This window comes from Phaseolus vulgaris, chromosome 2 (genome assembly GCF_051622355.1).
Source record: "Phaseolus vulgaris cultivar YP4 chromosome 2, ASM5162235v1, whole genome shotgun sequence".
Classification (NCBI taxonomy): Eukaryota; Viridiplantae; Streptophyta; class Magnoliopsida; order Fabales; family Fabaceae; genus Phaseolus; species Phaseolus vulgaris.
In genome coordinates, this window is record NC_143499.1 from 37,595,983 (window position 1) to 37,616,206 (window position 20,224).

The window sequence follows — 20,224 nt, forward strand, 5'->3', positions numbered from 1 at the left end:
ATTAGACCCTTTGTCTAAGTTTCCCTTCAAGGCATTATTGCAAGTGCCTTCCGACTGAAGTTCTACCTGCTGCATTAAAAATGACCTCATACAAGTGCAACAAAAACACCATTTTATATAGTAAAGCAAAGATAATATAAACTATTAAATTCGTAACCTGACCATTCTTTTTTTCAAACAAGTACTGAGAATAATACAGTGCATTACAAGAGTGCTAAAAGATTTATCTGCTTGTCTTGCCGAGTCATTCCTCCTCTCAAAAAAAGATGGTGAGATGTAAAAAAATGTACACGCTCCGCAAATTTGTACATCTGATAGCTCATCAACAACTCACCATTTTCATTGTTCATTATGGCTTGAGGTGCCAAGGTAATCAAGGCCCTCAGTTCGACATGCCATTATCTTCCGGAAGACCTCTCTCACTTGGCGCTCCAATGGGTCCAACCCATTTCTAAAAGCTTCACAAACACGCATTAGCTCATTCACATCACAATCAATTTGTGTTTTCTGGTCATCTGCCAGTGGAAACTGAGCTGAATCTATCAGGTCAGTCATGTGGCGGCTGCTAGTCTCAATTTGGTGTATCTCCTTCAACAAGCCATTCGAGTTTCTACGCTCTCGCTTCTTTGACTCCTCGGTGATCCGTTCATGAAGAACAGAAACTGGAGTACTCCAGGATAATTGCCGTGGAACTGAAAAATGAATGCTTAGACCCCTATCCTGACAAGGAATAGCTGCAACAAGGGTCCACAAAACTATCAGGAGAACACAGTTCATCGTATAAACCGGAATCGCAAGCCTGCTTGTAGCAGCAATCTCAGTAGGACGGGGTGGAACAAGGTTATTTGCAATGGACTGTAGTTGCTTGGATGCAGACCAGGACCGGGAGACACTCCACGAATGTGATCTTGAATGCCCTGTTGAGTGATGATCCTTGCTAGAGTTATGTCGCCCAAAAGACCTATTACGCTGAGAAAATATTGATCCAGATTCTTTCTCATCAAGCATTGTCAATGCTAAATCCATCAGTGCCTTTCTTGCCCTACGGAACTGGCCTTCAGTTAATGCTCTCTTAGATGAACCTAAGGCACAAAAGACAATTTCCAGAAGCTTTTGCCATGTGCGAATCTTCTCAATCCCGTCTCTGCTTGCATTACAAATGTCAAGGGCCTTCACTGATCTATCGAAGAATTCGGAAACCATGCGATCCAGCGGGGGTTTTGTGACATGCTCTTTGTTATTCAACAGAATGGCTCTGAAGTCCTCTAGGCAGAGGATAAACGCATTGAGGACCTTCTGGATCCAACTAATTGAGAGAAACTCCTCATCACTAGCCACAGAAAGGTCTTGAAACCTATCTGTAACACGCTTTTGGAATGATCCAAGCTCTAAATTACAGGAATCGGATTCATGACTTGCTTCCACAGAATGAACTTGCTCCTGCCTTACACCAAATATTGAACGACCAAACGAGGACAACGACGAAGAAGAGCCCTGATTTTCAGGCATTGCTACAGAGTCACAGCCTTCAGCAAAAGTCCCACTCAAGATCCCCAACAAACCGAACCAGAATCACAAAGATCACATGAAACCCCTCAAAAACAACTGCATTGAATTTCCCCGTTTCAGTTTCACTTCCGATAAGTTACTGAACGCAAAGAATTCAGGGTATCCTCAACAGTCCAACAAAATTAACACCAAATATCCAATTGACAACCTTACGACTATCAAACACCGATTAAGTAAACAGATCAACCAAACTCCAATACTGAAATCGAAACCCAAATCTTAAAAGATCTCAACTTTCAATAACATGACTTTCATGCTCTTCAAATTCAAAAACTGGGAAAACTCAACTAAAAGTCAAACCTTGATCTCTACCCAGATAACCATATGCTCAAACAATCTTAAAAAAGTGTTGGGTTTCGTAAAACATCATCGTTTTAAAAAGAAAAACAATTAAAAATGAAGTGCAAGAGCTTGCAACTTGTAAGAAGGCTTAAAGAAAAACAGAGAATAGAGAATAAAGGAGGTACCTCTGAACTTGAGAAGTTTAGAACCGAGAGAAGAAGACGATTGGAATTTGTAGGAGTAAAAGAGTTGTCATAGAAAACGTAGAAGTGACGAAATGGGAAAAGGCAAATCCCCAAACCCTAGCGAAGGACCAAAGCCAGAGGTGGCTTTGGTGTACGCTAGTTCAGGGGAAGCAAAAGCGATGTAGTTGGAATGTTATTATTGTGAAGAGTTCTGACAAGACAACGTTTTTTTTAAGGTTATTTTGAGAAATATAAGACACACAAGATTTTTGTCTGGAGATCATATAAAAATACAATTTAAATAATTCCCACCAGAAAATGTTCCCCTCTTCAAGGTATAAGAAAAACAATTTGGTATTAAAATTCTCTGAGAGTTTATTTGAGATTCTAAACTTCAATATAAGTGAAAATAATTAAAATTATACGAATTAAGAAAGCCAACTAATATTATTTAATTTTAATTAAGTTAATTTTAATTTTTTAAATACTATTTATTAAAATTTGATCTCATGAATGAAAAAAAATTGAAAGTAAAATAATAATTAATTAAAGGATATTTTAGGAATGATTCGAAAATAATTAAATTTATTTACAAATAAGTCAACTATAAATTCCATTCTTCTATTTTTATTAATTTTTTAAAATTTATATTATGAAATAAAAACACAGTAAATTTTTATTGTAATAAAATAATATTTTGTGATACTATCTTTTTTACCTATTCTAATTTCTACTTCATGATAAATATATAAGTTTAAATTAATTAAAAATTAGGTAAAAATGAGGATATAATTATCAAAGAATAATTAATGTTTTTTTAACTTTAAAAATTATAAATATATACAAACAAACTTATAATGTAAATCAAATTATTTAAATTATTTGGTTAAATTTTTAACTTTAAATTTGAATATAATTTTATTTTATTTATTTATTAAAATTAAATAATTGTTTTCAGCTTGATTGATAAACTACTTCTGAGATTTTAGATTAATTAGTTTAAGTTTAAGTATTTTAATTTTAATTTTTTATTACATTTTCTAATTATAAAATAACCTTGAGGTATCAATTAAATGACATTTTAACTTTAAAAGGGTAGTTGTATAAAGTTGTAAAACTTTTATAAAAATTATACAAAAAAAATCAACAAAATAGCATAAAGTTAAATGATTGTCATCTAAATGAATTAGTAAAATAGTTTAATATTCACAATAATTTTATAAAAATATTTAAACAAGAATGATAGACTACATGGAAGAAAAGTAAGATTTGTTCTATACATGTTCACTTAAACGAGTTACATTTAATTCTTTTTCAAACATTACTTGAAAGATTTCTTATAATCAATTAGAATAAGTATTTTGTATCTATCACTTCTAACTTAGAGTACATTAGTAAATTTTTCTTTATCTTATGAAATAAATAATATAATATTCTTTAATAACTAAATCATTTATAACTTTTTTAAGTATTATTTACTCTATGACTATTGGCGAACAAATAAAGAAGTTTGAGTAAGAAATGGTCAACTCTCTTAACAGAGAGAATTTACCATGAAGAACATTCCTCACGAAAGATAAATTTCACTAAATGAAGAATTCGCAAAAGATAGCTCTCTCTTGAGCTAAAAGGCATGGTTAGATGGTCTAGTGGTTATTGTTTCATTTCAAAAGTTTTCATTTAAAGAGAATATATTCTCATTGGATCAGTAATCCATCACAAAGGGAAATTTGTCCTTTATAGACATTTTGAAAAGAATTGTTGGATCTTTAATGTAGCTTTTGTGCTTTTTTAATTGTTAGTTAGGCATGTGCCAAACTTTTTTTAGATACTATTCATAAAAGTCAAATACTATGCAAAGATGTAGGTCTTGAAATATGTAAAAGCATGCTTGGGTGGATAGACGATACAAATCCTCTCATTGACACAAAAACATGTTCCTTTTGTTAGAATCTTTCTTGAAATTTGATTCATCAACTTGCATCATCTATAAATAATTTTTCATATTCTTGTATCTTCTAACTTAATAAACATGTCTTGTTTATAGCTAGTACCACATGGACGATTTTGCATAATAAGTTTGTGTATGTGTGAGTGATTTTTGTTTATATTCTTCAACTATTGAAATTTGGTTCATCAACCTACATCATCTATAAATAATTGTTTATGCTCTTGTATCTTCTAACTTCATAAACGTGTCTTGTCATATGAGCTTTATCTATACTTAGTACCTGATGGATGATTTTCCATAATAAATTGGTGTGTGTCTGAGTGATTTTTGTTTATATCCTTCGACTTATTATCTTAATATTTTTAACATCTAACAAATTCTCAATAAAACATTACTTTTTTAAAACTTATTTATATTTATTAATGATGTGATAATGGAAGAGGAATAAGAGGAGAAGAGATTTTTAAGGGAGGAGAGGCTACTCAAGGAGTATTTACAAGGAACATTACTAAAAAAATAAAGAAGAAAAAATAATAAATAATTTCAAAGAAGATTTACATAGAGAAAAATTAAACAACTTGAAAAAGGAAATTAGAAGATGCAAAAAGTTCAATAATATTTTAGTAGTTTTTGCATAGAAGTTTCAAGAATGTTATGGTAAGTTCTAGGAAGTTATGGAAGGTATAAAAAAAGTGGAAGTGAAATCACTTAACTAACTCAGGCTTAAGAAGGTTAAGCAAGTTCACACATAACCACGCACTTGAAAATTATAACTTTATTTCACACATATGTCACTTCATATGAGGTGGCACGTGTCACTTTAAAAGGTTGCATATGATTTATTTATCCTGACTCTTTAACCCTTTTACATTTGTAAACAAATGGATCCCTCTATATACTCTTCACACTTGAAATTTTATTAATTAAAATTTGTGAGAATTTGGTTTGAGAGCTTCTTTAAGTGGTAGATCTTCATTGCATTTATCCGAAAGAGACTTAGGTGGCATGCTCTTTCCATTTCATTTCCTTAATCATCTTTTTGTTTTTCAATTTTTTTTTGTGTTTGTTATTTTTGTGGTTAAGGGAAAACTTTACTAGTTATTTATTTTGTGATTCAACTTTACAAAATTACCTTTTTGGACGAGTAAATAGAACATGAATAAAGTGGATCATGTATATTGTATACATAGATAATATTTGTTTTGACATTGGATTTTGCATCACATTGGATGTTGAATAAAGAGTGGTAGCTCACTTCAGTTCTTATATGGACTAGATAGTTATATGAACAATATAAATTATTTGAATAGAAATCAATATTGTATGTTATTATTAGACAAGTTATAATCAAATTATGAGACCAAATGTACTAAAGCATTACATCAAAGCATAATAAAATGTATGAGAACATGTAAACTTGGTATGACATGAAGACTAAATGTATCTTTATCCTTATATTTCAGCTTATTATCAAAGCATGTGATGAAAATCAAATGTATAAAAAAATTATACTAGAGCATAATAAAATGTATGAGAGCATATAGTCAATTATATTGTAGCATAATTAAAAGTATTTTAGCATAACATAAAGAAAAAAAGTAATATAAAAAGTATGAGAGGGTGAAAAAAGATAACATGTTTAAAACATAACTTTCTATTTACATCAACACACATTTTTCCCCTTTTTGACATAATTAAACATTTTTGACATTATAAAACAATAAGGGATGAAAAGACTAATGAAGAACATCATGGTTAGGAAATTGGTGGGAGTGATAGTAGAGTTAATGAAGATTACTCATGAGGTAATAATGGTGGTTTGGTTGCTCGTAAAATTAGAGAGTTGGATTAGAAAAGCAAAAAAATATATAGAATGCTAGACAATTAAGCTATGTTTTGTTGATTTTTTTGCATCAATACCATTGAAAGTCACTACAAGAAAATTGTAAATTTTCTACAACAACATATTTATCTTTAATTACTAAAATTTGTAAGTAATAGGCATTTTTGACATATTTTTATGAAAAAATATGTTGATTATTTTTTTTAAAAAAATATTGATAAATTATATATATTCAATGGTAATATCAATGGATGGTTATTGGGAAATTATTGTAATTATCAACTAATGTGCATTTATCTATGTAGGCAAAGACTTCATGTTGACTTGCACTAGAAAGGAAAAGCTCCAAATTAGTTTTTTTTTAAAATATTGGTGTTATTCGATTTGTTATTTCCTGAAATTGGCAAAAAAAATTATTTCAAAATTGGACAAGTCGTACATGTGGAGTACGAAATAACTTAACAAAAATTGTCATCTATGGTCATGACTTTTGAAAAGCAAAAAAATTATTCAAATAAATCGTATATGCAGCATACGACTTTAAGCTAATTCACACTCTGGTAGCATTTGTGCATAAATCATATTTGGTGCATACGATTTTAATTAGTATTAGCTGAAACTCGTGAAAAATTAATTAATATTGTGTAACTGAAGTCGTACATAACAAGTACATGAAGTCATACTTTATGTTGACGACTTCCGTTCAGTAAATTTATTTTTTTAGGGAAGAAAACTTGTTATTTTTTTTTAAATGGTAGAATAATTTAAAAAATATTTAGTTGTGTTATTGTAATTGAAAATAATATATGAAAATTAATAATGGTGGTAAAACACTAAGTTTGTGACACTAAAAAGAAACTATAAACCTTAATCGAAAATCTTAATTGGAAACCTCCGAAAATCTTAACCAAAAACGGTAAGTAGTAAATTTTAAAATTGGAGAAACCTAAATCATAAAGACACATGTAACTGTAGCCCATAACCGTAAACTTGTAAAAATAAATCCTAAAATTCGTTATAGTAAAAAATTAAAGCCTAAAATTATTTAACCGATGAATGAAATAGTACTCAATAATTTTTTAAATATGTTGAAAAATGTTATGAAAATTTGTTTAATATGTAGTAAAATATTATTGTGTATTTATTTAGAGTGATTTGTTATTAGTATATGTGTATATCCGACTTTTTGGTTAAAGTTTCCGTACATATAAGATTTTCAATTAAGGATTTTGGTTTATTTTTAACGTCTCAAATTTAGGGTTTTACCACCATTATTAATTTTCAACATTCTTTTTAATCAAAATAACACAACTAAATATTTTTTAAATTATTCCATCATTTAAAAAAATTAACAAGTTTTTTTCCTTAAAAAAACAATTTACAAAATTGAAATCGTACATGATAAGCACGATTTTAGTGGAATATGATATAACTAAGGTTGTCAACACCAAATACGACTTCAATTTAACAGTTTTAGACTGAAGTCATACTTGTCATATGACTTTAGTTACACATCATTATTTTTCACGAGTTTCAGCTAATGCTAATTAAAATTGTATGCACCAAATTCGATTCTTGCACAAATGTTATTTGATTTGTAATGTGATTTAGCTTGAAGTCGTATGTTGTATATACTATTTCCTTGAAAAAAATTTACTTTTCAAAAATCGTGAACATATGAAAATTTTTGTTCAATTATTTCGGACTCTACCTGTACAACTTGTTTAATTTCAGGATAATTTTTTTTTCCATTAAAAAAATACGAAATCGAATTACAAATTAAAGAAAACCTCCAAATTTACTTACAGATTGACCATACTTATTAAATGCACATGAAAACTTCTTTTGTATTTAATGTTATGAATACTTGTTGTGAGTTTTGATAGATAATGACATAGAGCAAGAAAAAAAAGTGTAAACTCTAAGTATGATACAAAGAGGAGAGTAGGAAGTAACATTGTAATAACAATTATGGTTCTTACCACTTTTATCTTCTTTTATATATTGTATATATTCATATCAATATTTTTTTTCGTTGATGATAAAAAAATTCTCACAAATATAGTTAAATTAACTACTTTTTTAACATTGAATATATTCTTATTAAAAGACATAAAAAACAATATAATTTTTTATAATTCTAATTCTCAACTCACCTTTGTTTGTTTTTTTATGTTATAATAATTTGTAGCTCATGTCGAAGTTCGTGTATGCTGTATAACATAAAGCTAGCATGGTTTTATTATACCTACACATAATGATACAAATTGACATTTGTATGACATGCATAAGAGCAAAGCAAGAGGTAACAAAATTTGGGAAATGTTGTGCAGATTCACTGAAATTTTGTTTCCTTTCTACTTTTCTCTACAACTTGAATTCTGTAATATAATGTTTTTAGTTTTTATAAATAATATTTTAATATTTTTAAATTTAATTGTTTTGAAAGAAACTTTACAACTATGGAAAAAGCTTCCTACATGCTCCATGTCTGAATTGATTAAAAATCCTATTGTTCTATTAAAAACTTGTTTATTTTGTTCTTGTAAATCATTTGAATAAATGAAATAAAACCATTACATATAATTCTTTATAAAAAATATGATTTCAATAGAGTTAACTATTTTTTAAGAAATATAAACCAATCATGTTATACTTATTTATATATATATATATATTAGATATTTTTGTATTGAAAAATAATACTTTGATACTTTTTGAAAAAATTATATCTACTTTACAATTCATTTTAATAATATAATTATATATATTAAAATTTAAATTAAAAAAACAAAATATTATTAAAATATTAATATTTTGAATTATCAAATGAGTATTTTTTATTTGATTTGTGTTAAAGTATCACCACCATTAGGCTAAGTGATGGAGCAAAGTGTAAATTCATAATGTTTATTTTGAAAATAAATATGTTTTGCATAGTAAAAATATAAAAACATTAAACTATATTAAACATTTATGTTTCACATAATTAAACAATTTTATTGAAATTGGATATATTTTTTTATAGGCAGAAAATTTTATTAATGAATATGAAAAATAGATAACTACTTTAATAAAAAAATATTTTGTATTATTTTTACAAGTTAGATTTAATCTAACATATAAAGTAAAAATCTTATGATACAACTAACAATAAATATGTTTTGCATTTTTCTTAAGTTAGATTTAACATATTACAAAGTAAAAAAACTTACTATACAACTGATATATTTCACATAAGCATGATAGTGTCCTACACGTTAATAAAGTTATGAATCGATAAGGGTTTTTTTCATTTGTCATCATTCGATTTATTCCAATCTTATATTTTAACAATTTTGTGAATTAAACGTGACATTATTTGGATATAAACATGACTAAGAAACCATTAACTCATTCTATGGAAAAAATTGTACATTAGTTTTCTATATATGTCAAAATCACAACAGTTGTCATTTAGAAGTATTAATTTACTATAAAAAAGAGAAATTAAGGAATGTATATATGTCAATAAAAGTAATTTCATAATGATCTCACATAAAATAAATATATCTTACTTAATCTCGAAGTTTGTTAAATTCATATTTACTTAAATAGACTAAATTTTATAACAACTTTTTTTAACTTCTTTTTTCAGGATTCACCTTATTTAAATAATAAATTATCCATAATTATTATTTGTCAATTGACCAACTTTGACTTGGTCTTATTGCATCATAATATCTAGCATTTCATGCTTGTCATACACAAGGACCTTTCATTACCTATTTTTGATAATGTCTTAATAAAGAGGGAGTTCCTACTATATTTTTGTTTTAGTTGGATTGAGTTCATCTCCCCATAAAAAAAAGTTATAAAAATATTATATTTACTTTTGATGTTTTATCTCCTTAAATGAATTTATCCAATTCAATTAGGATCACTATTTTTCACATACTAAAAGTCTCATACTTAAAAAACAAGTTGCATATAAATAAAATTAATTACATTATTTAGACCGTCTAATTTTTTTGCATTGTGATTCAATTATGTATAGTAAAACTTTGTAACACTATCATTAAAAAATATTATATATAGAATAAATTTGATTATTTGAATATATAAAAATAAACTTTGTTTTAGAATAATTTTTAATTAGTTAAATATATTAAAAATTATTTTAAAAACTCCATCATAATTCGTAAAATTAGAAAAATTGATCAAAACATATTTAAAATATTACAAAATAATTTAATCAAATCGTCCTTGTAGATTATATACTGCAATAGGAGATAATATACCGCAATAAAAAATAACTATAAACCCATCACCATTAATGTTATTACAAAAGTACTATTCTTTATTAACCCAAATATCCCATTTTTTATGTTGAATTATGCTTATAAGCTCAAAAGTAATTTAAGAAAAATATCTTATTTAGAAATTTAAGTTTGTACCTAAAGATTTAGCTGCAAGAGTAAACCAAAAATTGAAAAAAATACTAATGGATTAAAATGTTGAAAAAAGAAAAAATAAATAAATTAAATAAATGTTGGCGTAGTGGTGACGAATCCGAAATAATGAAAAAATATAAAAAAGAAATATTGATAGAAATTTAAACACTTATATATATATATATATAAAAGAAGAAGAACAATAAGAAAGAGGAACCCCCACAGAGACAACACTTTCTGTCTTTTGATAACAGTGTTTCAACCATCAAACACTTTCAAGAACCATTTTCTTCTTCAATGCGTCCACCGCGGAAGAAGGTGAGTTTTCGCTCCGGCGACAAGGTGGAGGTGTGTAGCAACGAGGAGGGCTTCTTCGGCTCCTACTACCTCGCCACGGTTGTGTCGGCTCTCAACACCGGCCTTTACGTCGTACGCTACCACACGCTGCTCGAAGATGACGAGTCCCAACCGCTCACGGTAACCGTCTTCCCCAAAGAGCTCCGCTATAAGCCTCCGCGCATCGCCGCCTCCTCCTTCGCGCTCTACCAGCGCGTCGACGCCTTCGACAATGACGGCTGGTGGGTCGGCGAGATCACCGGCAAGGTCGGCCTCAACCACTACTATGTATACTTTTCCACCACTCACGAGGAAATCCTGTACCCCGCCTCCGCAATTAGGGTTCACCAGGAGTGGATCAACGGCCAATGGATTCGCTCCAATTGATCAATTTACGTTTCAATTTGATGAATTCGTGCAAGGAATCGTGGATAGATTTCTTGTTGTGGGTTTTAATTTGAATCTGTTAGAGAATGGAAGATGTGCACTGTGTCTTTTGTTGTTTATACATTTAATTGTACTTCCATTTGCTTATTCTGCTGATTCAAGTCCAACCTCATTTCCGTTCTTGTCTTTTAATTGTTTTCTTTTTCTCTTAATCTTGCTGGGTTAGTTTCTTTGACTGTGTTGGATTGTATGTGTTTCTTGGTGAAATAGGTGTTTTTTTATTAGATTTTAGGGGTGGGAAAGTTGGGGATACCAGGGGCTGTTATGGTGGTTTATTGAAAATCAAATTTGAAGAGAAAGAAAGAGAAAAACTGCAATGTTGCACAGTGTTTTGACCTTTTGTGTTGATGTAGAAAGGAACAAGAAACGTGGGTTCTTTTGATTTGTTAAAAACCATTTGCAATTTTTGTAGTGAAATTGTTAATGTCATAAACTATTTGCGGTTCTGTTACCCATTGTTTTTTGTTCCTGATGAATCTATATAGAATGTTGTTGTTAATTAACTTTGATGATTTGGTTTTCCACTACACCCTTTTGGGTGTTTCAAACTCTAGTTAATGGTTTTGGACATGCATTTTACTTGGATAATTTTAGTGTTTACACTGTGAAGAGTAATATAAATTTTAGTGTTCTCCGATAAATAAATTATTGGTGATACTACATTATTGCGAGATATATTTTATCAATGGAGAATGATATTTTCACATTGAAATTTTTCTTTCACACTCCAATTTATAACCAACAATGTTATTATTTTATTTTTATTTAATTTTATTAGTAGAATATAATCTTTTATTATTAAAATGAGACAAAAAAAAAGTGTCACACTTTCAATTTTACTTTACAACCCTTTTAATAATAAAATATTACATTTAATTAATAAAAAAAATTAAAATAAAATCATTTAATTAATAAAAAAAATTAAAATAAAATAATGATGTTAATTGGTCGTTAAGTAGGAGTGCTAAAATAATCTCAGTTTTAAAATATTATTATTAATATTAGTGAAAACAATCGTGTTTATATAAATTTATATTTTATTTTAATAACTACAAATATGTACAAATATTATTAGAAAACATATTTCTTTTTTTACTACACCTATTAATATATTATGATCAAAACATAGTTAACTTAGTAGTTATATGATAATAACTTAATCATGATTAAATATATTTAAAATTTATATCTTAATTTATAATATTGATTGATTTATTTTAATAAAAGAATTTATTATATAATAATTATAATTGTTTAGTGAAATTCAACTTTAAATCGATAATTTATGATTTTAATAGAAGAAGAGGAGAGACTCATTTGTTATAATTTTTTAATACAATAATTTTTTTTCATAAATAATTACTTTGAAAAGTTAAAATTATAAAAATAATTATTAAATTAACTAATTTTAATATCTATTTTTTTCTTATATATTTTTCATATCAAAATTTGGTGTTTATACCACATTAATTCTATTAAAATTAAATGTGAAATAAATTAATTAGAATTTGTACATTTCTTTTCTCAAATTATGTAGATGTCACATTTTTATCATTCAATTATTTTCACGCATTTTGCAATCATAATTTCCAATTTTCACACATTTAGAACAAAATGACAATGTTTTGGAACATAAATGACAATCTTTTTGTAACATAAAGACTTTGTTTAAAAAAAAGCATTATTATTACAGAATAATAATATGTGAATCATGATTGTATTCTTTCAAACAATATACATTACTTGAACTTTTTTATTTAATTAATATAAGTAAACATAATTTATTCTATTAAAACTAGATTCATCAATTAAATATAGATGAGAAAAAATATTTTAATAATATGATCAAATTTCAAATCATTTATATAAAAAAAACCTACATGTACCCTAAACCTATATGTATATTAATGAGTATCTAACATTTTTTAAAATAATATAAACTATTTTTTCAAAATAAAATAAAAAATGGAAAAAAGTTAATATATACTTAGACATGTCACTTTTGTAACATTCTTATATTTTTCCATATCTAATAACTATAATTTGCAAAATATATATATATATATATATATATATATATAATTCTTTCATACAATGTTTCCAAATATATTTCTCTTCATAGGAATGTTAAGTATATACACAAATATTTAAAACACAATATTCATAATAAATAAACATTTCTATCATTCAACTTTTCACCGAGGAGTTTTATCACCTTTAACATCATTTGTTTCCGTGTAAATATATGATTATCATAAATTAAAGAAAACAACCACAAACAAACAAAAGAGTAAGCTTGCTATTTTTAAAACTTCTAACATAAATATAACTTTAAATATTCACATAAAGCCATCAATCTCATGCATTTCCACATAACCATCAAGTGTCTACGAAAATTCACAATTCATTTTTCTCATGTTAGACTTCTACTAACTCACAACACATAGACACTTGACTCTACTTTCAGAATGTTGAATCAAGTGGTGTTCAAGTTTTGAAGAATCCAAATCCTTTGAAGGATGTTGAAGCCTTGACTGTGCTTGATGTTGCTGTGCTGGTTTAGCTTAGTTCTGGGGTAGTTTATATGTTGTAATCCACCCTTTGATTAAATCTAAAGCATTAGCATTCTCAATCTTTGTGAAAGTAAAATGTTTTCAAACTAAGTTAAAACAACCGATTGTTTTATTGAAACAACCGATTGTTTGTACTTAGGTGTTTTGAGGAAAAGATTGAAAACTGTTTTTAAATGGTTGAACTGTTAAGTACCAAAACAACCGATTGATTCGAGGAAACAACCGATTGTTTGTTTTGGGACCATAACAGAAAAACTGTTTTTTGTTTGACTGAGCTTTAAATGATTTAACTACTTATGCTCCAGTCATTAAATGCTTTGACCAATCTTTTAATGCAATTTAAGAGTTTGTTAAGATTTGATAACAAACTACATCTTTGAATATATTCAGAAAAACAGATTTGAGATTTAAGAATCTTTGAAAAAGTTTTTGGGTCCGTTTGTCTTTTCTTTGCAATTGGCATCAAGAGCTTGGTTCTTGAAAGTTATTCAAGTTGATACTAAAAACCTTTTTAATGGCTGATAGACTACCTTTTGGGAAATGTGCTTCAATTAACAGACCACCTTTGTTTTGTGGTTTAAACTACCAATTTTGGAAAGTAAGAATGAAAATATTTATGGAATCACTTGATAAAGGAATTTGGGATGCAATTGAAAATGGTCCTTTTATCCCAAAGTTTGAAAAGGATGGATCTGTCATTGAGAAACCATGGTCTCAATGGACTGATGCAGAAAGCAAAAAGGCCAAATTCGATTGCATTGCCAAAAATATTATAACCTCTGCTTTAAATTCTGATGAGGTTTTCAGGGTCTCGTAATGCAAATCATCAAAAGAAATGTGGGACACTTTGGAAGTCACTCATGAAGGAACAAATGAGGTGAAAAGAGCTAGAAAGCATGCTTTTATCCAAGAGTATGAAATGTTTAGAATGCTTAAAGGAGAAACAATTGTTGAGGTGCAGAAAAGATTTACGCACATCATCAATCACCTTATGAGCCTAGACAAGACCTTTGATAAAGAAGAGCTGAACATCAAGATCTTGAAATGTCTTGATAGAGCATGGCAACCAAAGGTAACTGCTATTTCCGAATCTAAAGATCTAACATAATTAAGTGTTGCTTCTTTGTTTGGAAAGCTTAGGGAACATGAGCTAGAGATGAATAGACTCAATGTTCAAGAGAGTGAAGATAAGCACACAAGGAGCATAGCCATGAAAGCATCCAAACACAAGGGAAAGCAAGATTCTAGTGATGATAGTGATGAGGAAAACCTTAGCTTGCTGTCAAGAAAATTCAGCAAATTCCTAAAGAGAAACCGCAACAAAGACAATAACAATAATAGGTATGGAAAAAAGAAACCCAATGAATTCAATTCAAATAACTATACTTGTTTTGGTTGTGGTGAGCAAGGTCATATAAAGGCAAATTGTCCAAACAAGAGCAAAGAGAAAAAGACTAGTTACAAGGAGAAGAAAGGCAAGACAAAAAGAGCCTACAAAGCTTGGGATGAAAATGAGGTGTCATCATCAAGTTCTTTATCAAGTGAAGATGAAAAAGCAAACATATGTTTGGTAGCTGAAAATAATGATGAATCTTGCAGCTCAAGTGAGGTAAGTTCATGTGCTTCCTTAAATAAACAAAATTATAGTGAATTGCTTGAAGCTTTTCAAGAAACACATGATGACGCTAATAGATTGGTTCTTTTAAACAACCGATTGAAAGATCTTAACAGTTGGCTTGAAAAGAGAGTTAAATCACTTGAAGAGGATCTGGAAAAAGCAAAAAGTGATTTTGAAAAATTGGAAAATCATTTCAAAAATGCCTCTTGCAAGTGTGATACTCTCATTTGCAAAAATTGTGAAAATCTTGAGAAAAATGTTCATTATCTTGTTGAAACTGTGGACAAGCTTTCAAAGAGGAAATCAAACTTTGAGAATGTCTTGGCATCTTAAAGCTGTGTTTTTGGAAAGGCTGGTTTAGGCTTTAATCCACAAAACAAGCAAGATAAGTTTTCAAATTTTTTTTTAAGAAAATAAGAAAAACAACCGATTGTTAAGATGAAACAACCGGTTGTTACATGCTTTTACAGCATGAAGAAAGGTCACTCTGTTAGGTTCTGTAAAATAAGGAAATATTATGTTCCAAGAGGTTTTATGAAATGGATTCCTAAGGGATGTGATGTTTCTAACTGCAAAGAAAAGACAAACGGACCCAAATTTGTAAGGGGACCTCAAAAAGAGTCAAAACCAAGGCTGTAAGGTCTGGAGGAAGGCTAGAAGGCTGGTTTTCTGGAGACAATGATCTCATTGAGAAGTATAGTATGAAACAAGTATCAAGAAGATAAACAACCCCAAGGTTGTATGCTTTGATTGGCTGAAAAGTCAAAAGCTTGATAATGTAAGAAGGCTGCTCAAGGATCAATCTCTCAGAAAGTTCCTGGAGATGAAGAGAAACATTTATCCAGATTTGGTGAGGGTGTTCTACACAAACTTGAAGTTTGAGGGAAACAATCTAGTCTCTCATGTGAAAGGTGTAGAAATGGAGATAACTCATGAAGTATGAACTGCTGTTGCTGGTCTTAAGTTCTCTGGTATGAGAATCAACAAGGGAAACCTTGGTGTGGTGGAGGATTTTAACAAAATCCAATTCTACAAAAGTTGTTTAAAGAATAAACATGCTCAAGTTAGTACATGCTCGGTTGGAGGTTTGAAGCTTGACGAGAGATTGCTTGCTCTCATTGTAACTTGGATTCTAACTCCAAGGGGGAGTAATCATTCTGTGCTAACTGAAGAATATTTGGTTTATATCTTTTGCATCACCAAGAAAATCAAAATCAATTGGATCCATATCATCAAAGAACACATGCAAAAAGCCATGAGGTTAGGTGATTATCATTATCCATATGCTGTTTTGATATCTAAATTTCTACTCTATTTTGAAGTTAATCTTGAAGATGAAACTTATGAGTTGGTCAAGTCAACTCAAGAGTTGAGCAATGATGGGTTTTACAAAAGTAGGTGGAAAATGGATAAGCAAGGATGGTGATCATGGTGCCTCATCTAGTGGTGCTGCTAATCTTGAACAAGATGAACCTGCTGACATGGATGTTCAAAATGAAGATCAACCTGAAGATTATCAAGATGTTGGACCTAGTGCTGGTGCTAGAGATCAGGAAGATGGAATGCCAACCATGTCTTCTTTTGAAAGATACATGATCAATAGGCTTGATACATTTGGGGAGAATCAAAGAAATCTTCATGATCTGTGTGTTAGCAACTTCCAGAACATTGATAACAGATTCAACAACATGGATGCAAGATTCATGACTCTGGATGAACAGATTGAAGCTGTTCAGAATCAAATCTTTGATCTTCAGTTTGCTAATGAAGAAGAATGAAGGAAAATCAACCGATTGGTTATCAGAACAATCGATTGTTTTCTTGCTGTTACATCTGGTTTTTAAATTTCTTTCTTTCTGCTGTTGCTGCTTTAATTCTGATGTAATCCAAATAATATCTTGTTTTATATCTTATCTTTGTCTATTTGTGAAGACAAATAGGGGGAGATATATGTTGTGTTTTAAGTTTCTGTTTTCAGTTGATAAAACAGTTTGGGTTATGTAATATGTTTATGATATTATGCTTTGAACTTTAACTGTTTATCTGTGCGCTAACAAAATATCAGAAGTTCAATGTTTTGTTCAAAGTTCTATTACAGGAACTGCTTCAGATTTAATCAGATACAACACAAGCATCAGGGATTTGTCTTCATCAAATAGGGGGAGATTGTTGAATCAAGTGGTGTTCAAGTTTTGAAGAATCCAAATCCTTTGAAGGATGTTGAAGCCTTGACTGTGCTTGATGTTGCTGTGCTGGTTTAGCTTAGTTCTGGGGTAGTTTATATGTTGTAATCCACCCTTTGATTAAATCTAAAACATTAGCATTCTCAATCTTTGTGAAAGTAAAATGTTTTCAAACTAAGTTAAAACAACCGATTGTTTTATTGAAACAACCGATTGTTTGTACTTAAGTGTTTTGAGGAAAAGATTGAAAACTGTTTTTAAATGGTTGAACTGTTAAGTACCAAAACAACCGATTGATTCGAGGAAACAACCGATTGCTTGTTTTGGGACCATAACAGAAAAACTGTTTTTTGTTTGACTGAGCTTTAAATGATTTAACTACTTATGCTCCAGTCATTAAATGCTTTGACCAATCTTTTAATGCAATTTAAGAGTTTGTTAAGATTTGATAACAAACTACATCTTTGAATATATTCAGAAAAACAGATTTGAGATTTAAGAATCTTTGAAAAAGTTTTTCCTAAGAGTTTTGTTTTTTGAGTTTTTCAAAGAGCTGAGATTGCTAAGAGTTTGTGATTGATCAAGGTGTATGGAATAGGATTCTGCTTGTATTGCTTTCAGATTATCTTCTGTAACAAGTGTAATCCTTGTACTCTGTTGAACAAATATTCGTTTCTGTGTTTGCTGAGATTGGCTATGTGTTCTTGAGGGGATCAAGATCAGCAATCTTAGTGTTGGTGTGTTGACCAAGGAGAGTGTGTTTCTTGAGGTGTTCAAGGTCATTCTCTTGGTTGTTGTGTAAGTGATCAAGGTGTGATTGCTTAGTGGATTTCCTCAGGGTTTTTGAGAAGACTGGATGTAGCTTTGGGTTTGGAGTGAACCAGTATAAACAACTGTGTACAATCTCTCTATCTCTAACTCTTTAAATTCAGTTTATTTTGTTGTTTACTGGTATAAACAACCGATTGTTTCCACGAAACAACCGATTGTTTTTCTGGTACTACAACTTTTGCTTGCTGTTTTGGCGAATTGAATTTATGAATCAATTATTTCCTGAGATAAATTCATTCTAGTTTTGAAAAGTTTGCGAAAACCCTCTTTAAACAATTCACCCCCCTCTAGTTTAAAGCCATCTTTTCTTACACAGAAGACTCGTGTATTGAAATTGGAATCCTAAGACATGTACTTGTCATACTACTCGTTGTGAATCAACACAATCATGTGCATAAACATCTCAATATCTCATCATTTCATCATCTCATATGACATGGTAAATTCATATGACATGAAAAAACAAATTATATTTCAAACCGCAAACAAAGTCATATCAACCTCCATCGACTCTCGCCAGCGAAATAACTTCATCTATGTGATTCCATTATATCAGTAGAGTCAGGATGTCTCCTTACGGGCCTGACAAATCAATACACCCTAACAACAATCTCAACACGGTATTTCATTTTCTGAAAATACTATGTTTTGATCACACTTTCACATCATTGCACGCTTCATTTAACACATCAATACACCATCATAAAAGGTGGTCTTGGCACAAGCCCAAATTACTAAGCACGCCCTACTCTAGCTTATTCTTTTATTTGGACCCCGAAAAAGAGACAAAATTATTTACATAAACTTGTCTTGTAAAAAGACCATAAGAAAGAACATCCGATGCTCTAGCCTATGTCTAGTTCTTCTTCTGCTAAGGTCCTTCTTATATTTGGTGGGGCATAGTCTTGTATGCTGGGATGACTGACCTAATTTTGGAAGTTTTTGTTGTGTCCTTAGTCATCTGCTTGTCAAGGTGGTTTGTATCACAAAGTAAGAACAAAATTTAAACTTATAATCTTCATTAGACCCTTTGTCTAAGTTCCCTTCAAGGCATTATGTAAAGTGCCTTTTGACTGAAGTTCTACCTGCTGCATTAAAAATGACCTCATACAAGTGCAACAAAAACACCATCTTATATAGTAAAGCAAAGATACTATAAACTATTAAATTCGTAACCTAACCATTCTTTTTTTTCAAACAAGTACTAAGAATAATACAGTGCATTACAAGTCATAGTGGCTAATGCATGATATTCCACTTTTGTATATTGCTTTTTGATTTCCATGAGATCAGAGAGGTTCCTAAAATGCAGTATGTAGTCATTGATTGTCTAGTGGTAGGGTAGGATGCCCAATCAAAATCACTGAAGCCCTTTAATTGAGTTTGTGTCTCTAAAGAAAAGAAAAGCACTTGTGAACGATTGAACTTGATAAAACAGAGGACATGCTAAGCAACTTGATGATGATAAATAATAGAACTTTCAACAAATTAACTCAACAAATGAACAACAAAACTAATATAAGGATGTGTGTTGGCTTAATACAAAAGTCGTCCTATAAGGCGTCTATAAGACTCACATCATGAAGAAGAGCGTCATACAGGAAGAGAAACTTGGTATTCTTGGATAAAAGGGAAGGATAAGGTTAATTTGCCATCATTCCCGAATTTGCTAAGACATCCAATCCATATTTCCTTTGGCAAAGGTGTATAACTTTTTTGGATCTAGCAATTTCAAACCCAAGAAAATATTTAAGGTCTCCTAAGTTTTTAATCTTGAAGGTGTTATTGAACGTTTGTTTTATTTCTTCAATGGTTGTTAAGGAATTTCCAATAAGAATGATATTGTTTACATAAACAAGTAAAATAGTGAAAGAGTAGGTGTATTTTTAATAAAAAGAGAATGACCTGATTTTGGTTGAATAAAACTAGTTCATATAAGGAAGGAAGATAATTTGTCAAACCATTGTCTAGTG

General features: G+C 29.7%; 2 protein-coding genes across 3 annotated transcripts; one reads left to right on the top strand and one right to left on the bottom strand.

The window, feature by feature from the left end:
* Nucleotides 1–95: 95 nt before the first annotated feature.
* On the bottom strand, nt 96–2,290 carry LOC137811800 (protein ROH1D). 2 transcript variants are annotated; one of them, XM_068613630.1, is made up of 2 exons: nt 2,037–2,290; nt 96–1,605 (listed from the first exon to the last, which is right to left on the bottom strand). In XM_068613630.1, exon 2 carries the CDS (start codon nt 1,507–1,509, stop codon nt 340–342), a length of 1,170 nt encoding a protein of 389 aa, XP_068469731.1. In that variant the 5' UTR covers nt 1,510–1,605; nt 2,037–2,290; the 3' UTR covers nt 96–339. The 2 variants fall into 2 exon arrangements, with proteins under 2 accessions (XP_068469731.1, XP_068469730.1); XM_068613629.1 differs by having other exon boundaries at nt 96–1,648; nt 2,037–2,260.
* Nucleotides 2,291–10,456: 8,166 nt separating this feature from the next.
* LOC137809447 (protein AGENET DOMAIN (AGD)-CONTAINING P1) lies at nt 10,457–11,178 on the top strand. The gene has a single exon (XM_068610556.2). The coding sequence runs from the start codon at nt 10,561–10,563 to the stop codon at nt 10,984–10,986; it is 426 nt and encodes a 141-aa protein (XP_068466657.1). The 5' UTR covers nt 10,457–10,560; the 3' UTR covers nt 10,987–11,178.
* Nucleotides 11,179–20,224: the final 9,046 nt, after the last annotated feature.

Excerpts from the sequence above, each read along its gene's own strand:
- LOC137811800 (XM_068613630.1), bottom strand. The coding sequence starts at position 1,509 with ATGCCTGAAAATCAGGGCTCTTCTTCGTCGTTGTCCTCGTTTGGTCGT.
- LOC137809447 (XM_068610556.2), top strand. The coding sequence starts at position 10,561 with ATGCGTCCACCGCGGAAGAAGGTGAGTTTTCGCTCCGGCGACAAGGTG.